The sequence below is a fragment of the Eulemur rufifrons genome, chromosome 2, assembly GCF_041146395.1.
Source record: "Eulemur rufifrons isolate Redbay chromosome 2, OSU_ERuf_1, whole genome shotgun sequence".
Taxonomy (NCBI): Eukaryota; Metazoa; Chordata; class Mammalia; order Primates; family Lemuridae; genus Eulemur; species Eulemur rufifrons.
Window position 1 is genome coordinate 114800484 of NC_090984.1, and position 22920 is coordinate 114823403.

At 52.2% G+C, this 22920-nt stretch overlaps 1 protein-coding gene across 1 annotated transcript in view; it reads right to left on the reverse strand.

Annotated features, from left to right (window-relative positions):
• The window catches only part of CCDC88C (coiled-coil domain containing 88C), a 126027-nt gene extending 103431 nt beyond the window's left edge, over positions 1-22596 (reverse strand). The window contains exons 1-3 of the mRNA XM_069465226.1: positions 22537-22596; positions 21684-21784; positions 14918-15026 (exon numbers count right to left, since the gene is read on the reverse strand). Of these exons, the coding sequence (XP_069321327.1) occupies positions 14918-15026; positions 21684-21784; positions 22537-22596 (270 nt within the window). The remainder of the gene's footprint in view (positions 1-14917; positions 15027-21683; positions 21785-22536) is intronic.
• Between the last annotated feature and the right edge of the window lie 324 nt (positions 22597-22920).

Here is a 22920-nt window from a genome sequence, read left to right on the forward strand (position 1 = left end):
CAGCCTTGAACACCGAGCACTTAACACAACAGCAGTCACAAGACAGAATGTTCTGGAAGCCTCAGAAGCTAACCTGTTCATCAGGTACCTGCATGTTGGGCCTCAGACCCTGGACACAGGTCTTTCCGTTCACCATCATCCTCACAGTGCAAATCCTCTCGCTGTTAAAAAAAAGCTCCAGCTGGGCTCCCTGCTTTTTTTCTTCAATTGTGATAAAATATTCATACCCTAAAACTTGCCATTTTAACCCTTTTTAAGTGTACGGTTCTGTGGCATTAAGTACATTTACACTGTTGTGCAACCATCACCACCACCCATTTCTAGAATTATTTTCACCTCGTGAAACTGAAACTCTAGTCCTTACACAATAACTCCCTGTGTCCCTGGCTTTTTAAATCGGATGATTTCCAAAATCAGGCAGCTTCCTAAAAGACTCAAAATTAAATATTCCTGAGTGTACTATGTTCCTTTTTCTCGTTTTTTAAATTTCTGCTCTACTCTGGAGTTGAAAGTCTAGTTACCCTCCTGCTTTCTAAACTCTTTCCAACCACATCTGAACGCACTCTTGGATTTCAAAGTCACATCGTGAGTTTACCTCCTCACTCCACTTGGCTGCTCCAGACCCTGCAGCGTGGCAGCCACCAGGGCCACCACTTCAGCTGCTCGCGGCTGACCCTGGTCCCACCAGCACAGCCATCTCCAGGGCTTCTAGCTCTCCCCTCCTGAGACTGTGCCTCGGAGGGGTCCAGACACACCGAGGATTATGTGACCCATAAACTTTGGCATCCATCACCCCTTCCTACCACATCCCTCCTCTCAAATCCCCAACCCAGTACACCTGGAGGTGCGGGTCAGCCGTGAACACGGAGCTCCCAGCTCCTGATATCAGCCTCCCAGAGCAGGAGAGGAACCTCAATTAGTCAGAACTAGAGGAGGGGAATCCTTTCAAAGGGAAAACAGGAAGGAGGAAGGCTTCACTGGTCACATTCCCAATTACCTTCTGTTTAAGAAGGCTGTTCGAGTTTAAAGAGACGAGATCAAAAGGCCTGTCAAAGTGGCTTTGCCCTTAGAAATTCAATTTATCTCGTCTTCTGAATTCCAGAGTCGATAACAATCCAGAGTTTCAATCAGGCGAAGCATAAAAGGAGGAACATTTTAGAGTTCACGCTGGCCCATCCCATATAAACCTGCCCCCGGGAGAGTTCTGCTGCTGCTTCCAGAAAGTGCCAGCTCCCGGGGCCACGCCACAGGGACCCAAGCAGAGCTCAGCAGGCGTCAGAGTGGCCCTGCAGCCGACACCTGTGTGCCACCCAGGAGGGGCACAGCCACCAGGGCGCCTGCCCAGAGGAACTCTGCACACCTGGCAGGACGCAGAGAAAGCAAGTCAGAGCGGAGGGGAGTGACGATGGCAATAAGGAAAGTAATAAAACCTGGGTCACAGAGTCTGTGGGCTCCACAGAGGCGGACAAAGGGAAGGTGTTGGGGCGGGAGACACTGCAGAGGCAGGACATGGGCGGTGGAGGCGGGAGGCAGCCTGGAGGGGTCTGGTATTAGCCACAGTGCACAGGCGCCGGGGAGCATGTCACACGCGCACGCGCGCTCCTGCACTCTCTCTGACTGTCACAACCCAGGGAGGTGAGTGCAGCTATTACCCCCAATTGACAAAGGAGGAAACAGCTTGGCCCCAGGTCACACCAGTGTCAGGGCCGCCTGGGAGTCCTGCGGGGACTGACTCCTGAGCAGGGAGGGGACAACAGACCCAGCTGCCTGCTGTTTTGTTTGCAAGAAGTTGGGGGCATGCGCCCAACACCCACAGGTAGGGGGACAGAGGAGGAAGAGACAGCCTGGGTGAATTTTACCTCCTCCCAAGGAAGAAACAAGGGTAAAGGCAGGAGACGAAAGAGGAGGGACAGATCTGAGCACCTCTGTCTGGCCAGGTGACCCACACCTCAGCCCCTATCTGGTTTCCTCTGAAGGTCTCGACAACCTGTTTGGGATTAACTGCCCAAGGTTATCAAAACAGCCCAGAGTTATCAGAAATCACCAGCTCTTCTTTCTTTTGGCATCTAACCTGGAGACATTTACTTCTGCAACTTAGTCCATTCGCATCTGAAAAATTCAACTTTGCAAGCTCTACTCTACAAAACCCGAAAGCCACGAACTCTCCCCCCAAAAGCGGGGAGCTAGGAGACCAACTGAGCACAGAAAGTGCCAGAACTGCTCCAGAGCCTCAGGTAGCCACAAATGCACACTTTAAAAGGATGTAAGTCTGACTCACTAGACAAGAAGATGAGCTTGTTTGGTTACTAAGTTTTGGAAAGGAGGCAAAAATTTTATTTTTGAAGTTTTAAAGTCATTAAACCTAAACCTTAGAAAGCTCAGGGGAGCCAAGCTGGCTAGACGAGGTTGAAGACAATCAATTTAATTTCCACCCCCCAGGGACTGAGCCTCCCGGTACCTGACATATGGCATTTCCATCAACAAAGCACACACCACATGAAAAGCCTACAGGTCTGCGTGAAGACAGCAGGCGACCCAGTAAGGCAGGACTCAAAGGCTCCAGCCGCCCCCCACTGCACCTCCATCCCGGTTTGCCCCCTCTTACCCCCAGTTAGGGCCCGAGTCCCTGCTGTGTGCCCGGGACAGTAAGGAAGGGAGACCCCTGACCTCCAATCAGTCAACAGTCTAGAAAGGGCAACGGGTCAGGGGCCTCGCTAGGGTCATTTTAGCCTAGAAACAGGACTCCCGGCCCCAGCCCGGTGCAATACCCAGTGCAATACCCAGTGCAATACCGTGTTCCCTGAATGTAACGACTCAGTCTCTGAATTATTTAGTCCACTGAGTTGTGGCTTATAGTGTTATGTATCTTGTTATTAACCCACGCTGACGGGAGACACGTTTCCATGCCGGTGCGGCGCGAGACAAACAGAAGAAGAGGCAGCGCCTGCGTTTAAGGAATTTCATTACTGGTGGGCAATAACATCATGAGGCTCCCTCGGTGAGATAACATGAGGAAGTCGCTCAGCACGCCGCACGCACACAGTAAGCTTGACATACAAAGATCACACAGGAGAACGACGTGCAGGGCAAGGGACAAGCACACATGTGCACACGTATTACACTAATCCAAATGAACCAGAAAGCATTACTCTTGGAGGGGCCCCGTGATAATCCGCTCAGTAACAAATGAACTCAGCGTGGTGGGGGTGGGGGGGGCAGGCTGCCCACCCCCCTCTGCCAGACGGGTGGGCACCCTGTTGTCCCCTGTCCTGCCTCGCTGAGCCCTTACACGGCTCTTACTGAAGCCTCCCTACATCCTCCCAGGCAGGCGCTATTAATAACCCTCCTTTGCAGATAAGAAAGACTCTCAGAGATGAAGTAACTCGCCCAAGGCCACAGTCTGAGGGGTGAGCTCAAAGGAACCCACTATACTCGACCTTGTGCCTCTCCAGATGGAGAGGTTTGTGGTTACTTTTCTTACTCTCTTCCTATTTTTATTTGGACTCTTCGTGTCTCCTGTCTCCCAAGTCCTCGATCTACAAGTAACTGTGCCCCCTCCGCCTGCAGAATACAGGCTAAGAAGAGTTTCCACCGGGAATGTGAGCCATCGTTATTATTGTTGACTGACTCAAAAAGCTTTCTGTTATTTCATTTGAGCCTCACAACAACCTATACGGTAATTACTACCCAGATTTTTACAGGTGAGGTTAAATGAGGCACCCTAAGTCTCACTGCCAGGAACAGGGTCACACGGTTCTAGCCCTGCAAGAGTTAAATGACCTCAGCTGACAGGGCAGTGGAGCTCTCCCTCGTTCCTGCCCTCCCACCTCCCATCCCACCTTGTTTGCCGGCCTCCGGGCCTCTGGGTAACCAAAGAGACCACCCCACAGGGCTAGCTCATCCACTTCCACCAGGCAGTGGCTAATCTCCTGGTACTCCCAGCTGGGAAAGCAAACCTGCCCGCTCCATCCCCAGCCTGGCAGGCAGGGCTGTCCCAGCTGCAGCTAACAAAGCCACACGCTACTTCTCTCTGGAGCCGCTCTGCGCCCCATCTCTTCCCAAGGAGAGTACCCCTGCATTTGGACTACCACCCTCGGACCCTAAAACTGCTGAAAACCCAGTCCCAAACCAATAGAACCCGAGCAGCGCACACACAGCAGCCTCCACTCTACCTTCTGAAACCTCTACCTCCCCCCAGGATATCTCCAACAAAGTCAGAGTCCGCTGATACAGCGTGTGGCCTCTTCGCCCTCTACAGTCCTTGGCTGAACCCACCAATCTCAGCTAAGCACTTCCTCATCCTCTCATTACTGGAAAAGGGAGACTAAAACTGTATCGTGAAGGACCAAGGCCCCGAATGCCATGGCAAAGCAGCAGAAAAATCTCTGCCTTTCCAAAAAGAACAGTTGAATAACAAAAACTGTTACTAGCCCTGGATGGGAGCCATGCAGCCGGCTTTTATGGAGAGGCGAAGCCTGCCTGGGCACGCTCTCCAGAGACTCCTTCTGACAAACCAGCTATAACATCAAACATGCTGATCTTGGCATTTAACACCAAAACCCAAGGCGTAGAAGGGAATCTTTTTTTTTTTTTCTCTCTCTCTTTTTAAAAACTTGAGAAATCCATGTCCCTCCTTTTTGTCACAAAAGGACCTGCACTCTCAGCACGCCCTGGCTCTCTGGTGTTTAGGACGCTGCCGTGAGACCAGCCGTGTGTCTAACCTGCAGCCATTCCAGCTTTGCTTGCGGCTCACGACGCCGGACACTCGGAGCACGGTTTGCAACAGGAGCCGAGCGAGGCCTAACTAGAAGTGACGCCCATGAGGACCCACGACCAGAAAGCACAGCTCACTGTCGGCCCTCGTGCGCGTAACAGGCACGGTTTCACTGTAACCCCTCTGGACGCACAAACTCAGGCCTCCTGCCCTGTGATCGGGGCGACCACCCAGCTCCCACCCCCGACCGCCTGGCTGCCCACTTGCGAGCCCCGCGCGTCCCAGGACAGGCTCCAAACACAATTCTGTTTAAACAAAGGGCTATGAAATAAGAGAAAACCGAGCAAAAGGTGGAAAAGTCAATCCTTGACACGGTGAGAGAACAGAGGAAGGCGAGGAGCCGGGGCGTGAGCAGGGCTTTGGGGGACTGTGCGTTCTGAGCCCTCAGCTCGGTGCTGTGCTGAGTGAGCAGACCAAATACTGGGCGGCAGCCACAGGGGTCTGGGTGGCACCCTCAACACCCGGGAGCTAAAGGTGACACTCCTGAGCCAACAGCTCCCTCCCTCCCCTTAAGGCAAAGAAAAGTGTGGTGCTCCCGGATGGAAGGGAAACCCCTAGCCATTCAAGGTCTGGAGGGGGAGCCCTCAGACACCAGAAAAACCTTGTCTATACACACGTGTGCACACACACACACACACACACACACTCTTTGTCTCTCTCTCTCTCTGTGTGTCTCTCTCTCCCACCCCCAATCTCTTCATCCTGGCCAAACTCCAACTCTGCTAATTGCATCAGACCCACTTTTCACCTTCCACACCCCCTGAAATTAGCCCTGAATCTCCGCTTCCTGCCCCTCTAGGGGGTGAGGGGTGAAGTCTGCGGCCAGCTGCTCCCTCCTTCCCACCCTCTGCCCAGCCCCAGAAATTTCAGAGGTGCCTGAAGCAACCCAGTCCCCTCCTCTGGGGCTCCAGGCTGGTGTGAAGCCTGAGTGACAAGGGGGGGCCCCAAGGAGGCGGCGCTCCCAGCCTGGCACGCCCGAGGCTCCCACCCTACTGTGCCTGCAGCTCCTCAGAACAGTCGGTCCCACCCACAGCGGTTATCCCCCACACGATTCTGGGAAGCTTCATGTTTAGAAAAAAGCTTCTCCAAGCAGCCAATGATCAAGAAAACTTGCAGCTTTCTGGGGCTGTTTCCTCATCTGTAAAATGGGGCCAGCAGTTTCTTCCTCAGGATGCAGATGTAACAGTGGGAAGGGACCAGGCTCTAAGGCTCCCAGCACAGGCGCCCAGCAAAGACTACTCTCCCTCTCAGCCTTCTGGTTCGGGCACAGATTTGAGTCCCAAAGTTTCTGGTTGCTACTCAACATTTTTTTGAGATGGGATCTCTCTCTTTTGCCTGGGCTAGAGTGTGGTGGTTTCGTCATAGCTCACTACAGCCTCAAACTCCTGGGCTCAAGCGATCCTCCTGCCTCGGCCTCCCAAAGTGCTAGGATTACAGGCTTGAGCCACCGCGCCCGGCCTAGGCAGCATTTCTTCTGACAACAAAAAGAGAGAAAAGAAAGGAAACCAAGTCCAACTGGCGATCTAACATCTGGCAGAAAAAAAAAACCTGCCTCCCAAGAGGTGTGGGGCTCAGAACAGCATCAGGCATCCTCGGTCGTGTGCTCCCTGGCCCACGTCGGGGCCACTGAGCTCAAAACACAAGCACCAGGAGCCAGCAGGGCAGCAGCAGCACAGGCTGGGAGTGGATGCCTTTTGGTGAGTTCGGAAAAGGGAATTCTGGGGGCCCTGAAGCTGTAGCCCCTCTCAGGCCCCTTCTGCCTGCTGGGAAGCTGCTGCAGCGCAGCTTTCCCAGCCTCAGCGCTCGCTCCAGGTGGGCACTGAGCTACTGAGTGGCGTGCAGGGTGTCCGGAGCCGTCACTGCCAACCTCGCCCCACCACCGTCCTCCCACCTGGGGGCTCCTCACTGTCTCCGGGGGGAGCCCCCTGTGCTCTGCCCACCCTAATCCTGGGAGCCACACCGACATCCTTACCTGGTTATGTGATCTCGAGCCAAGCCCCCAACGACGACTCCTAGGGTCTGCAACCCCAGCCTGTCCCCCAGACCCACCTGCCCACAAGGCCGACCGACACCAAGCAGGCCTGCACCCTGCCGAGCCCAGTCCTCCTCATCCACAGCCTTGGCCTCACCACCCACCCACAAGTCAAATCGGGAACCCAGGCACCCTCACCCCTGCAGCCCCACGCCCAGGCTGGACCCACCGCAGGAGTCTCCGGGAGCTCGGCCTGCTCCCCGCTTCCTGCCAGGGCTACATGGGTGCCAATGTTTCTTTCTCAAACTTTCCTTCTTAAGAATCACCCCCGCAAAGATACCCGAATCCTTCAGGATGAAGCGCACATTCGTTAACACCAAGGTGTTTAACCACCTGGAGCCTCCCCCCTACCCTGCCCTGCAAAAGCCCCAGCCTCCAGGCTGCTTTCTGTCTCCATCCCCTAGGACACCCCCTTCCTGCCAGTCTGGTTCCCCCAACCCCTCCAGAGACAGGCCAAGCACATCCTCAGTGTCCCCTCCCCCCGAAGAAAGCTCTCCAGGATCCCTGCCTGCATCCCGAGACACCCCATCCTGTGCACACACAGAGGTGCACACACACGGGTCGCAGCGGGTCATTTACCCAGCCTCTCCCCCACCCCACGAGACGTGGAGGACATAGTGCCCAAAGGACAAGGAAGAGAAACAAAGGGAAAAGAACCGGGTGACCTGCTGAGTGACACCCACTCTGGGCCTCCAGAGCTTCCACATCCTGCATTTCGACACTCCACAGACAACTAGCGAGAGAACAGGGAGACAAGAAGAGGAAAGGGGGGGCCCACGTAGACCACTGCCCTCCCCAGCCTCACTTCCCAGTGCAGCCTGGAGGGTTCTCTCCTGAACCTTAGACTGACTGCAAACGTTCACATGGAAGCCCTGTAAGCTGCTGTGTTTGCCGAGTCCACCGGCAAAGGCTCCCACTGCCCATATGGGGACGGAGCCCAGTCCTGGGGCCGGACCCCCCGCCCCAGCCAAGCTGTGTCCCACAACACGGAGGTCTTGTTCTCTAACCACTCCATGACCCCTCAGGCAGTCTTTGGAGAGATCCCAGCTCAGCACGCAATGATCCTCTGCACAAGGGAAGTCCACCCCGGCACACGGCAAAAACATTCAACCGCAACAGAGAACACTGCACAAATACTGTCAACAATGGGCAATTTACCAAAGAGAAAGAAAAAAACCATTAAATAAGGCAATTCTGGCAATAAGCCGGCAGAAGTCCTCAAAGTATTCATGCCCTTTGACCCAGGAACTCCCTGATAGGAATTTACCCTAAGGAAATAAAAACATTTGCTGAAAGATTTACATACCAAGTATGTTCATGGTGGTATTGTTTATAATTCTGAGATAGAAAGAACTCAGTATCAATGATAGTAGTACAGCCACGGGACGAAATATCACATAGACACTAAAATTCATATTATAGAACAACGCTTAGTGGGCCGGGCATGGTGGCTTACACCAGTAATCCCAGCACTTTGGGAGGCCAAGGCAGGAGGATCACTTGAGCCTGGGAGTTCAAGACCATCCCGGGCAACTTACAGAGACCCCATCTCTACAAAAACAAAAAACAAAAAGTTGCCTGGACGTGGTGGCACGTGCCTGTAGTCCTAGCTACCCAGGAGGGTGAGGCAGGAGGATAGCTTGAACCCAGGAGTTCAAGGTTGCAGTGAGCTGCAATCATACCACTGTACTCCAGCCTGGACGACAGAGTGAGACCTTGTCTCAAAAATAAGTAAGTATTTAATGGCATGGGAAAATGCTCACTACATGGTGAATGGAAAAATAAAAAGGTTACAAACTGTGAAGAGTATGATCCACACTTTGAAACATACACACACACACATAGCAAGCATTAAGTACCAAAATGTTAATAATGACGTCCCTAGATGGTGAGAAAATGAGCAAATTTAATTTTCTATCTCCTAATCTGGAGTAAGAACATATTTTCATAATCAAATATGTTATTTTTAATTTCCTCAGGACATGTATGTAAGCTACAAAACCAACAATGCAGCCCTCCTATTTAACCTTTGAAGTCAAAGGTAGAGAAAGTAATTTCTCCAGAGCAAATTCAATACAATGTGTTATTCCTAAAGCAAATTCCTCTTGTACCTACAGGTATGGCCTGGGTGGATCATAAGTTCCCTTGAACACCGTCCCTGTCCATCAAAGCAGTTAAGCAGACATAACTTTAACTAAACCCCCTAGACCTGCGGTCCCCAACCCCGAGGCTGTGCACCTCTACTGGTGGTGGCCTGTTAGGAACCAGGCCACACAGCAGGAGGCAAGCGGTGGGCCAGAAAGTGGATCTATTTACAGCTGCTCCCCATTGCTCACATCATCGCACAAGCTCCATCTCCTGTCAGATCAGCTGGGGCATTAGATTCTCACAGGAGCACAAACCCTGCTGTAAACTGCACACGCGAGGGATCTAGGTTGTGGCTCCTTATGAGAATCCAACGCCTGATGATCTGAGGTGGAGCTGAGGCAGTGATGCTAGCGCTGGGGAGCAGCTGCAAATACAGATTATCATAAGCAGAGAGGTCTGACTGCACAATAAATGTAATGTGCTTGAATCATCCTGAGACCATCCCCCACCCCACCCCACCCCTCCCTGGTCTGTGGAAAAATTGTCTTCCATGAAACCGGTCCCTGGTGCCAAAATGGCTGGGGACCACCAACTAGACAGATGAGAGTTTAATACGTTATTCCCAATGATGCCAAATGTACATTTCCTCCTATTCTTACTTCTGACAAAAGGTTTTCACTCTTCAAACTAAGTGTACACATTTCTGAAGATAATTCTAATTTTTAGGAAACAGCCCATGTACACATATGGCAAGAGTACACACACACACACACACACACACAGAGCTTTGTGTGATCTTTAGACTAAACTTCCATGAATGGTATTACAGCACACCACCTGTAAGTTTCTGTCAAAAGTAGGAACAGAAGGAAATGTACACTTGACATCACTGGTAGAAATATCTTCAGGGCCGCTTTCCAAAGGGACCTACACACACACACACACACACACACACAAAGAATACAGAAATGATAGCTGGATACCACCAAGCTAATGACAGGTGCTACTCTCAGAAGGGACAGAGGGATAACTGGACTGAGTGACATGCTGGGGACTTCTACCTCAGAAAAATTTTATTTCTTAAAAAAAAGGGGAGAAAAGGTCCAAAGCAAATATGCAAAATATTTACATGTTCATATTTGTTTTGAATGAAAAGTACATGAGTGCTCATGGTAACCATCTGCACTGTTTTATTTTCAATTTTTCAAAGCAATAAAGGAAAAAGAAAAGAGCTTTCGGAGGATAAGGCACCCCTGGGGCTATATTTATTCCGCTGTTTCATTTGTGACAAATAATAACCTTCTGGGTCCATTCTGACCTGGTGACCACACAGCAAGAGCCCGGAAGTCAGAGAGCTGAGTTCCACGGACCCACACAACTTCGAGGTGATCTTGAACTCTCAATCTTGGCCGTCCCTGGTCACGATGAGACTGTGGAACTTCAGCCCAGCCCCTTCCCTGGACGGAGAGTGCCCAGGAGGCGCAGGGAGAGCAGCCTGCCCAGACGGGTGGCGAGAGGCGGCCTCGCAGTCACGCACGGCCAGCGAGGAGAGGCTCGCAGAAACTGGGCAAATTCCCTGTTTCAGAGTAAGCCCTCGGGGTAGGTCCCTGCATGCACCTGAGGGCCCTCGTTTCCCCAGGGAGGAAGCCACACGTGGACTCGACGGAGAGGTCAATCGGCACACACTGAATCCACCCAGGCCACTGTCTGATGAGCTTTCCACCAGCACCAAGCCAAAGAAACCTCAGGAACCTCCTTTGACAACTGGGGCCTGTCGGGAGAGGGAGCAAGACCAAAGGTGTCCAGGACGCGGAGTGGCAGCATGTGCTGCACCAGGCGGACGTCTGCTGTATCAGCCTGACTCTCAGACGCGCTCCACTGTCCACGTTTAATGTAAACATTCAAGGTTCCAAACGGGAAAATAAACCATCATATACACTCAAAATTTAAATTTGGTGAGTAAACATGTGTCCTGTGACGCAGGGTCCAAGCCCGACCGGTGGGTTTGGGCCCAGCCCGCCTTTCCTCCAAGCCCCGTCACATATGGCCCGTTTAGGGGCTTGTCCTGGGGCTGGTGTCCCCCCCACCTTCAGACTGATCAGCTTTTTCTTCCCCAAAATGCAGAGACTGGCTTGGGTGGGCGCTCTCTCCAAGGCCCTATCCTCCTCTGGCTTTCTCTGCCTTTCCTGTGACTCCCGCGATGACAACCCTGCCCCCTCTGGTCACCTCCCCCTCACAGCATCCTCTCCTTCCCCTCCTCTGACAGCGCATGTGATGGAGAAGGGTCACCTGGTGAGCAGTGAGCTCCCCGGTCCCAGGAGATCTGGCTGGAGGGGACGCTTGTAGAAATCACCAGGAATGCTCTAATCCAGTGGGTTCCCACGGGAGGTGCCTCGGAATCAGATTACAGACCCTCCACTTACACAGCAGGTCTGAGGAGGGGCCTGACCACTGCATTTCTACCCATTTCCCATGGATGCTGCTGCTGCTGACCTGGGACCACACTCTGAGAACCAGCGCTCTCGCCCACTGATCCTCAATCCTGCCGGACGGTGACTCAGGCAGCTGGGGAACTTTTGAAAATGCAGATTCCAGGGCCCCAACCCCAGAAGAGTCCAACACAGCAGGTCAGGAAAGGACTGAGACTCTGGCTTAGATGCTGGTGGCCAGCCAGGACCCCAGTTTTCACCCACCTTCTCGTCTATGTTCCCCTGGGAAAAGGTCAAGGACCCTTTGTCTCTATAGGTTTTCAGAGCCAGACGTGAGCTTCAGAGTGAAAACAACTCATGCTTCTCAGGAGAGGCCCCGTCCTACCAAACCGCCACTGCCCCACTGTGCTGCAGAGAAGAGGGGACAGTCGGGGGAGCAGAATGATCTCCTGGCAGACAAGACCCAGGGCTAGACCTCGAGGCCTTGAGGTGTCTCTGGGAAAGGCACAGGCAGGAGGGAGCCCGGCCACCCCATCAGAGTAAGGAACGACATTTGTCCACTTCCTTCCAAGCCCTCCCAACTGGCAGGGCTATTTTCCAAAAGGCAAGTTGGGCAGTGGTTCTTTTGGGGAATGTTCTCGAACACCCCTTTACAATAATAACCAATTACGTTTGTGCTATGATGTTAAGTGGGAGAGAAAAAGGCCGGATATGCAATTGTATGTACGGCACGACCACAATGGCAAAAAACAAAAACTATTCACTTGAGAGCTGAAAGGAAACACTAACAATGTTAACGGTGATTGTCTCTGCGGGGTGGGCTTTACCAGTTCCTTTTTCTTGCTACTTGTTTGTTTTCCAAGCTGTTTACAAAGAGCACGTACAGTATTACTTATATGTCAAGAATTTGATTTACCTTAAATCAGAAGGAAAAAACACGCAGAACACTGTCCACACGGGACGTGCCAGCCCTGAATGCAAACATCTTGCCGGATTTCTCCAGGCAGGCGGGGCGGAGGGGCGGTGACCAGGCCGTGGCTGGCAGCCAAGTGCTGTCAATAAATGTTTAGTGACCAGTTGCGCTGAGCGGCCGAGGCTGCCAACACACACCAGCCAGTCCCCAAAGAGCTATGAACGCAGGAGGAGGAGGAGAACAAGAGTGCTGGGTCCTCTCTCCCATCCATAAGTCCTCTTGGGCCCTGAGTGTGAACTAGCCATCTTTTACTTTGTGTGACCATTTCTTTCTTTCTTTTTTATAATTAGAGATGGGGTCTCGCTCTTGCTCAGGCTGGTCTTGAACTCCTGGCTTCAAGCGATCCTGCCACCTCGGCCTCCCAAAGTGCTAGGATTACAGGTGTGAGCCACCACGCTCTGTCTTGTGTGACCATTTCTCTTCTTCTGGAACCCTACACGGTACCCCATCTGCAAACTGCCTTGAGACATAGTCTCAAGAGGGTGTGAAGCCCCTTCAGCCCGGCCCAGAACTGGACCCTCAGAGGTGCTGTTCACCAACAGCAGGGGTGCTACTGGGTGGGAAGACGGCATCTTCATGGCCCGACAGCTTGCAGTGAGACCCTGCTCACAGAGAGCTGCGAAAACTTACCTTCTTCTGAGACTTTCATCCCTGCCACTGGAGAGAGGTTATCACCACCCAGCCACAGCTGGGGCAGGGGACACACCTGTCTAGTGTTATGCCACTGGCTCTGGCCAGCCTTGCAAGCCTGTTCTAACCCACGACCCTCCAAACTGGAAACTCAGTCACCCACCAAAACCCCACTCAGGCATCACCTCCTCCAAGCAGTCTTCCCACTCCCCCCATGCAGACTGCGTTAGAGGGTCTTGTTTCTCGAACCTTCAGCACCATCTGCTTCCCTGGAACTCAGCACAGTCCTGAGAGCACCTGCTCAGCACAAATGGCACTTGCAGATGGGACCATACCCTGAGCACCCACTGAGCAGCCAGCACAGCCCCAGACCCCTCACCACAGACGCCCAGCTCCCCAGCAGCACCACGACCTCTGCCCACGTCCCCTGCATGTGGCTGTCATAGAGAGGCACCAGCTGAGAAGCCCCTGCCTACCGCATGCCCACCCCAAGTGTGGTTCCTCTTAGACGAGGAAGCGAACCTGCTCTGTCCCCCCACAGCCGACTCCCACAGGGCTCCCAGACACGCCCTCCCAGGCCTCCCCCTGACCCCCAGCCCCCTCCTCAGACATCTGTAACTAAAGGGAAGGCCAGTTCTAAGCCTCCAGAGGTGACGCTCAGGGGGCCCACGGTGCCACGCTCCCACGGTCTGCGGACTGAGCACAGGCGGATCTCTGAGCCGGCCCACGCGGGCAAACCACCCCAGCACCCCAACTCCAACGGGAGGAGGATGGAAACAACCACCTCAGAAAATCCAGGACACTGTCCCCTCCCTCCCCCATCCTGTTTCAAATCCATGTTGAAGCAGAAGCAGCCACAGCCCTCGTGAGACCCGGGCGCAGCACACAGCCCGATGCCACGGCACAAACTGCCCAGCAGTCCCCCAGCTGAGCCCAGAACCCGCGCGAGGGCTTCCTCATGCCAGCAGAGACTTTGCAACGTCTGCAGATACTCCCGAGTTTTAGAACCAAGACTAAGTTACAGCCCAAAAAGCCGAGTGCGAGGAACAAGGTTTCAGAGGCAGAGTCTGGTGAGGGGTTTCATGAAACCCTGGCACGAATCTGGAAGGCACTTGTTCTTGAGCAGCAGTTCTCAAATTGGGTTCCCCAGGGTCCTGGGCACCCAGAGAGATGCCCTGGAGGGAGAGGACGCAGCTGAGCAGAGCACACTCGGGCCCCCCAGTCCCTGAGTCAGAGTAACCAGGGCTTCACCTGGGGTCTCAAGAAAAATCATACGGGGCAGGGGGAAAGCTTCACTGCTGAGGAAAGGCTTGAAAGCCGGGGCTCTGAGGTGCACAGCTGCCATTTCCCATCAGAAATCATAAATACCATCAAAGATTCAAATCTGCCCTTCCCACGGCCGGGATGGGGTTTTTAAACAGCCCTTCCCCCTCGCCCCTCCTCCCGCCGTGACCCATCGGCCACACAATGACCAGATGCAGCAAGTACCAGAAAGGTGGACACTCCGCACCCTGAGCCCGGCGCACCTGCTTGCAACCTAGAGGCGGGATGATTACGTTCTCGGCCCCTATATATCCCGTCTGTGGTCCCCTCTTTCTCTCAACCCTTGAACGGCTCCTGTACAAACAGCCACCAAGCCGGGGCTACGGACAATGATGACACCAGGGTGCCCCTCGCGGAGCCACTGCCCGCGAGCCCCCATTTGGCCGCGTGCTTGGGGCAGGGGCTGCAAACCAAGGCTCCTCCCTGGGACTGTCACAGCATAAAGCGATACTCAGCTCAAGGAACGTTTGCTGAACAGAGTAAAGTGTGGCAATATCTCACCCCCACACGATGCCCCAAGAAAGGGTTCACGTGAAAGCACACACAGTATCAGCAAGCAGCTGCCTGAACTTGAACACCGTTTCCTCTCGGCTTCCTGTGGGGAAACTGCTCCAGTGGCGACACCGCGGAACACACATCGGAACTCCCGGAGACAGAACTGCCCTTACCTGGTAGTAGGTCTTGATGTTTCTCACCAAGATGGTCAGGTTCTGAATGCGAAGGTTCACGTCGTTGTTGACGTGCTTGTTGATGCGCTGATTTGTTGGTCTGGGGTCTCTAGGGGCAGAAACACGAGAATGGAAATCGTACCTCCCAGCACTTGTCACACTTCCTCTCCCAGCTCGATGGGGCATTGCACCCCATAGTCCCTAGGTGATAAGGCTTTGGCAGTGTGGTTCAAGTCAAATCCTAATTCTGCCACTGCCAAGCTGGGACTTTAGGGAAGCCCCACCACCTTTCTGCTCCCCAACCCGAGCACCGGCCCTTAATTAATGCTGTTTCTGTTCCCATAGTTCATAGCACCCATAAAGGACAAGTGAGTGTCAATTATATTAATCATATTATATTTTTACATTATATAACAATCAGGCTCAGAGTGGTGGCTCACGCCTATGATCCTAACACTGAGCTAGGAAGCTGAGGCAGAAGGATCACTCGAGGCCAGGGCTTTGAGACCAGCCACAGCAAGAACCTAAATAGGAAAATTAGCCAGGTGTGGTAGCACGTGCCTGTAGGCCTACTGCGTGAGAGGCTGAGGCAGAAGGATTGCTTGAGCCCAGGAGTTTGAGCACCACTGCACTCTAGCCTGGGCAACAGGGCTGGACCCTGTCTCAAAAAAACAAAATAAAAACAAACAAAAAAACCAACCTAACCAAAATATATTTCAAGATCAAAAACAATTAAAAGCTGAACAAAGCAATTGGTCTTGGGCTGGTCCTGCCTGTGATTTACATTCCCGGGACACAATTCTACCTTGAAAAACTGACATTATCAGCCTATGACACTACATGGTCTACAACACACCCTTATGAGAAATGCTAAGAGACACAAACAATTCAGGTGGGAAACCCCCAACGTGTCATTTATTTTCCAACCTCAGGCAAAAGCCAGGTCTGGTAGTGATAAAACTAGAAATCTGCATCAAGTGATTTACAATTTCACTCATCTACACACAGGACATTTCTCAAAATTCTCAGGGTCGGAAGATGTTTCCTATCGGGAGAGCGGGCTCCGCAGACCTTGGGGGGGGGGGGCACCCCACAGACTGCACGCTGCTTTTCATAACAAAGGCCTCCTTCCATCTGCCTGTCCCAAGACACCGCAAAGGACGTCTAATTCAAAGGAGGGCCTGTCTTCATGGCTTCATCTGTCATCCCAGCCCTGCGGAAAAGGTGTCGAGCCTCCTGGGGGCTGGTGTGGGGAATTAAGAGGAAATCAATCTCAGTGCCACTCAGTTCATGCAAAGCCGCTAATTAATAGAAAATTGACAAATAGAAAAAAAAAAAATCCTACAAATCAAAATCACTTTAAATGCCTCTGGAAGCATAATTTTTTCGGTAATACAAGCTGTTTAAAGTTCAACCATGAAGTAAACATTAGACATACACACTCTGAGGCCTTCCACGGTGTCATGCGTCTGCAAACCCTTTCACCCACTACACGCGACCAGCAGGCCTGCCGTTCATCCAGGCATCCTGCAGCCCCTAAAGTAGTCACACGGGTAACTGGGGCGCAACCGGAGGACCTCTTTTCAACTGTCAGATGACAACATTTCTTATTGTCACCGTACAGTAATGGAGTACGGCCAAGCCTTTTACACGTCACATGTTTCACTTAGAGCCATTCATCACTGACTGAGAAAATAAAGGTTAACAGTTGCGTGGGAATTAATTTAGGAAAAGAGGAGGCATTCATAATTTAAACTGCAAAGGCATCTTTAGCTATAGAAGTGTTCCTAGCATTAAGAAATAATTTATCTTAAAGGTGCAATTCTTCTCTCTTTACTGTACAGATACTTTAAGAGATGAGAATCAGTTTCATAGTGACAAATGAGCTTCTTAAAATAGCAGAACTTAGAGAACATGCAGGGCCTTTTTCTGGATTTCTTGTTTTGTTTTGTTTTGTTATTGCGGTCCGAGCTTTCACGTAAGTCAGACGGACCACCCCAGGAGTGCCAGGAGCTGGAAGCCTCGGTATACACTGTGGACGTCCACAGCACATGCAAAGGTGCAGCACACACCCGGGTGTCCACACATCACAGCACGAAAGCCTCTGACCATCCCTGCCACTAGTATTCCCAGTTTGGGGAAAAAATAGCTAACGGAAACAATTCTCTAAAAGAACCATGACATTTATTTACCGTATAGGTAATGAGACTAAATATTGTGATCTTCAGTACTCTTGCCTTTAACTAAGGGTCTCTGGGTAAACAGAGGTCATTAGGACATAAATCGAAAGTCTCAACTATGGTTAAGGAAGGCGTATCTCCGTCTTCACTCGCTCAGCACCCCCAAAACTCCCACCGCTCCATGCAGCAGGAGGCACGGATTTCAGTTCAGGTCCCAGGACTGCCCAAAGTTCTCTGGGGCTCAGTGTGCACATCTGCAAAGTGGCTCACGACCCTCCCAGCCCTCAAGGCTATGTTCTACGAAGCCCGGGCCTGCATTAGCAAACTTGGACTGTACTTGGCTGTGTATCGCAGGAAGACATTATTATAACCATTACACAACTGCATTTTCCTGAAAGCTGTCATTTAGAACAATAATCTGCTTTACACGATAGCCCTAAAACCAAAAAGCCCCAACAGTCTTGCATCAGGAAGTCAGAGGACAGGAGAGACAGGGACGTGCCTGGGGGCTGGTCTGAATTTGGAGAGTTCCAAGTCCAAAGTGTGGGGCTCTCAGGGTTTCCTTTCCATAAAAGCATCTAACTAGAAGAAAGGACATCAACTCTGGCCAGAATTTTAAAGAGAGTTATAATCTAGGTTTATAGCAATCTTGTCACCTCCCCTTTGGGAAAGCCAATCTCCAACTTTTGGTCATATTCCAAAGACATCCTAAATTTAAAGCTGAATCAAGAAACCATGTTTTGACACAGAGAAATGTCCATAATATAACACAGGTTAAGAAAAGATGTTAAGGACAGAAGCATCCATGTTTGTATAAAAATACATTAAAGACATATATTAATACATACCAGAAACAACATGGGGAGGTACCATAATATTAACATTATTGCCTCAACGTGGTAAAATGATAGGCGACTTTTATTCATCTACATGTTCCTCTTCCCTAAGTACGTTTTTTGTGTAATTTTTAAGAACTAGAAGCCCCATGAAGAGTGCTGCAGCCGAAAGAGGAAGTTACTTAAGTTCACAAGTAAAAATCTCTTTTCCAACATTTTTGTACCAACACATACACATTCAGCCAAGCATTTGCCCTTTTATCCTCAGCTTCTGCATCTGCAAGATGGGAACATACACGCCTCTTGGGGCACACTGGGGGAAATATTATCCTTTTCAAACGCTTTTTTAGAAGCTGAAAAAACTCTCCCACTGGCCTGAGGACATTTCCAACCTCTGAATAACTAGCATATTCTCCTAAATTTTGCAGCTAGCACCAGGGGTCAGAAAGCAGCCTGAACAAAGCAAACAGCGTTGAACTTACTGCAGGCCCTGCAAGGGCCCAAGCTCTCAGCCCTGGCCCCGAGTCCCCAACCGCACTAGTCAGCCACTGCATCAAAGCTGCTCTAACCAGCACAGATGTGCACAGACACACACACACACACACACACACAGCTGCACAAACCCAGCTCGGGCCTCACTCACACAACAATGATTGACATTTCTTGGTCATTGTCCACACGTATCTTATTTAATCCTCCCAAAACTCTGTAAGATACCACCCCCCTTACCACAGATCAGAAAATCAAGGCTTAGAGAGTTTAAATAATTTGTCCAATATAGCAGAACTAGAACGTGGCAGAGTGGGGAGTTAAATGTGTCTGCCTGATGCTAGGGTCAAGGCTCTTAAATAATTTACCCAAAAGAGAGTAAAAAACGCATCGGAAGTCAATCGGAGAAACCTTGTTCTCCCTCGGGCACGGGCAGGCACTGCGCTTACAGGGGAGCTGCGGGCAGGCTGTCCCACGCAGCCCCAGCCAGGCCACTCAACGCCTCATCTTCATTCACGAATTCTCCTAGCCCTGGGCCTCCCGTGAAAGCTGAGCCCACGGGGCTTTCCTGCTTCCAGGTGCTGATGTCACCGGGAGGACAGGGCCAAGGGATTACTACCACAGCCTTCTACAGTTGCCAGAGACAATGGCCAGGTCTAGTCATGTGATCCCAGCCAGCCTCCATATGGCTCTGAAGTGTTAGGTGACACACCTCTTATCTGAGCTCCAGCAGCCCCGTTGGGTTAGCAAGGCTGCGCCCCACAATTTGCCCGGGTCCTGCAAACTTGGGGAGAATTTATCAAACAGGCAAGCAGCACGGGTCTGGGAGCCACCAGCATGGGAGATTAGGAGGAACAGCCTTATCGCTTATCTGGTTGGCCTGACGTTTTGCCATTTGGCAGAAGTGAAGACGGAAGCGGGAATGAAGCGTAGTCTAGATGGAGGGCTGGACCTGGGCCTCAGAGTCCGGTTGTGCCGCGGACCTCGTTGGGAGAGGGCCACGGCTGAGAATTCCATGGTGATCTAAAGGACTAAGAATGCGGGGGAATAGGTAGGCTGGGGAAAATAAGACTCTTCTGGGGTGCCTCAAATCACTTCTGGATTAAGATGGCACCTATCTAAGTGAATAACTGACGCGATTACCCACTACGCATCAAGCACTGAGCTAAATGTTAACACATCATTTCATTTAATTCTCACAACCATCTCTTAAGGGAGGAGGCCTTTTATGTCCCATTTTACAGAAGGGGAAACTGAGGCACTTGGTGACCCACCCAGTATCACACTGCTGGCATGAGGGAGATCTAAGGTTCAAACCCAGGCTGGCTGTGAAGGCTGTCCAACGCCGGGGCCAGGGTTCTTTTATTTATTTTTTAATTGAGGTAATTTTACATACAGTCAAAGTTACAGCTTGAGGAGTTTTAGAAAAAGAAACTTACTCCAGTCAATACATAGAACATTCCAATGACCCCCAAAGGTCCCCCCATGCCTCCTTTCCAGGCAATCCCCACCCACTTCCATCACTGGGGTATTCTGATCACCTAAGCTGCTGGCACTCTGCCCTGCCCACTCTGTCCTCGTCCTGGAAAGCCACCCATCTGGCTTCCCCAGGGTTCCTGTCTCTGTGCCCCACCTGGTCGGAGGGACCCAGGAGCCCTGCTTGAGGCCTTAGCAGCTGCAGGGGTACAGTTCCCACTTCCAGAATGACTGCCCTGGCATACCACAGAGGAGAAGGCATTTCAAATTGCCCAGGGAAGGGGAGAAGCCCTTCCACTGAATTTAGCCATGGGCCAAATGCGAACAAGTGATGAGCTGGCATTTCTCAAAGGAATGGCCCAACAGGCTTTCCTGATTTACAACCAAGTGGTAACTGCTGCAGGAATTCCAAAGGTCAGGGAAGAAAGAGAAACAGTCCCAGGGCTTTTGTTCTCCCCTCAGCCTGGGTGTAAAAGCTGAATGAAAAGGCTGGGGTTACTGCTGCTTTTTTTAATTAAACAGTCTTGGGCTTGAGTAAGGACAGGTCGAAGTTTCACTGGTCATTGCACCAACGGAATCCAGCAATTTTCGAAGTCTAACAGAATGGGGGGGAGAGTTGCCGGAGCTCAAATATGCCACTAGACAGCCCCAGGAAAATTCATTTTCATCAGTGTTCTCTGCGAAGTGCTGCCAAAACTGACAACAGATTTGTTTTTAGAACCTAATCAAACACTGAAATTGGTAAGACTGGTAATGTCTTTTATTTTTTTTTTTAAAACATTAAGACTGCAGCGTCACTCCTACAGCACGACACCAAATGACTTAGTAAAACAAAAGGAGCAATGTTCTCAGGAAATTTTTTAAAAGCAGACCTTTTAGGTAGAATCTATTTAAGCCACTTTCTGGATGTGCCAAAGCAAACTGCTTCTCCTCCTTTGTGGGCCACAAACAAAGCTGAGTCTCATTAGCGAGTGGATTTATGCTCAAGTATGACAACTTGCTCAGTCGTCAGCGAGTAGGTCAGCACCAGGGGCTGATCCAGAGAACATTACGATGTTTAATTTTGTTTCAAGGGCCTGTGAATCATACTGACACTCAGTTCCAACATGTTCCCCGCAGTTTCTGAGCTAAAAACAGAATGCAGGGTAGGAGCCAACACCTACCTAGTGGCAAGCTGTCAATCAGACAGCAGACAGGCTCTGCAGAACCCAGCAACAGGAAAGGATGTGGTCAGAGGTACTCCTAGCAAGCGAACTTCCACCCAGACCCTGTTTAAGCCCCATGCTTCCAAACTAACAGTATCCCCCATCTGACTCCCTGTGCGCCTCCTCACCCAGTGACTTGAAACACAGTTCACGTAATGGCACTTAATCAACTGCACTTGCTCTGGGGCAACTGTAAAAGGAAGACAAAATGTAGGAGAGTTCAGAAACACAGGCATCCTAACCTAGAATGAAACTTCACAGTCACTCTCGGATGCCAGGGCCCACCCCTGACACTTCCTGTAACCAGACACTCTGTCACAGTTCCGTGCCCCCAAAAAGAAAAGGGGCTTTTTGATGTCACTGCTCAAACCACAACGAAGTCCTGGAGTTTGAAGTCAACTGCCCCATCTACACCATGCGGATGACAATTATTGGATTCCAAATTTCCTTCATCAGACTGCCAAGCCACCCTCTTAAGAGTTCTTCAATGTCCCTCCCTTGCAACCTTACACTCCATTTCTACACTCTTAAACTTTCTAAAGCATCAGTCTTTTCTTCCTCTCTGAAGAAGGTAACTTACATTTGCAACATGATTTGGTTCAAAAAGATGCCGTCCACTAAATCCATGTACATAGTCAGGTTGTCCTGGTTGCTGCTTCCAAACGGGCCAAAAGTTTTCACCTGCCGGGAGGTGGGTGAGGAGAGAAAACAGGAAGTCACCCCATGTGCACCAACGGTCTGAGATTCTCCCGAGCAAAGGCGGGCCCCCTGTGAGCCGAAGGGGGTCACCCACGCCCACCCCACCCGTCAGCAAGCAGCAAGCCCACCCTTATCCCAGAGCCCCTCGCCCCTCCTCGCACAGGCAACAGACGCGAGACAGGAGGCAGCAAACTTGCTCGCCACTTCTCTCCAGCGTCCCAGAGAGGAAAAAAAATAAAAGGGACTTTTCAATAAATTCCTCACGTCTCAAATCCATTGTAAATCAGCGAGCCCACCCTAGTCTGTTCACGTTCCCACTCGGCGCCCCCCATTCCCCAACCGTCACCGCCATCCACTGGCTGGTCTCAGGGATCAGAAACCACACTAGGATGTTTTGGGCGAGCAGGGTCCTTTTCGGGAGTGGTTAAGTTCGATCACTCGCACCCCGTCCACCCCGGGGCCGCCAAGCCCAGCGCCCCGGTGGGAACAGGTGTACCCGCTCGGCTCCCGGCCCAGCCGAAAGCGCGGCGGTGTCCTGCGCCGGCTGCAGAGCTGGAAAGGCTCCGGACTCCAGGACGCTGCCCCAACCCCGGCCGGGAGCCACTTGCTGCGTCCGCCGCCCCCCCCCCCACCCCGCCCCGGGGACACGGCCGGGTCGGGCCCGCGGCGCCCCCAGCCCGGCGGGAGAGGAGCCGGTGCAACAACAAAGGGGCGGGGGAGCAGGGCGCACTCACCCAGGTCACCAGCGGGCTCTGCAAGAAGAGCTCCAGGAGCTCCGAGACGGTCACGTCCATGCTGAGGCTGCACCCACCGGCTCCGCGCCCCGCGTCCCCGTCCCCCGCGCCGCGGCACAAAGCGGCTCCAGCAGCAAGCTGCGGGCGCGGGGCTGCGGCGGCTCGCGCCCGGGAGACAAAGGCGGGGCGCCCGAGCCCACGTTCCGCGGCTTCGGCGGCCCCGCGCCCCGCCCGGGGCTTGGGGAAGGGGAGGGCCCGCCGCTCGGGGAGGAACAATGCGGGCGGCCCCGCCCCTCGGCGGCCCTGGGCGACCCGCGCGCCGCCTCGCGGTGCCAGCCCGGGAGCCCGGGAGCGCGGGGCGCAGCTGCGCGGGTGCCCGGCGGG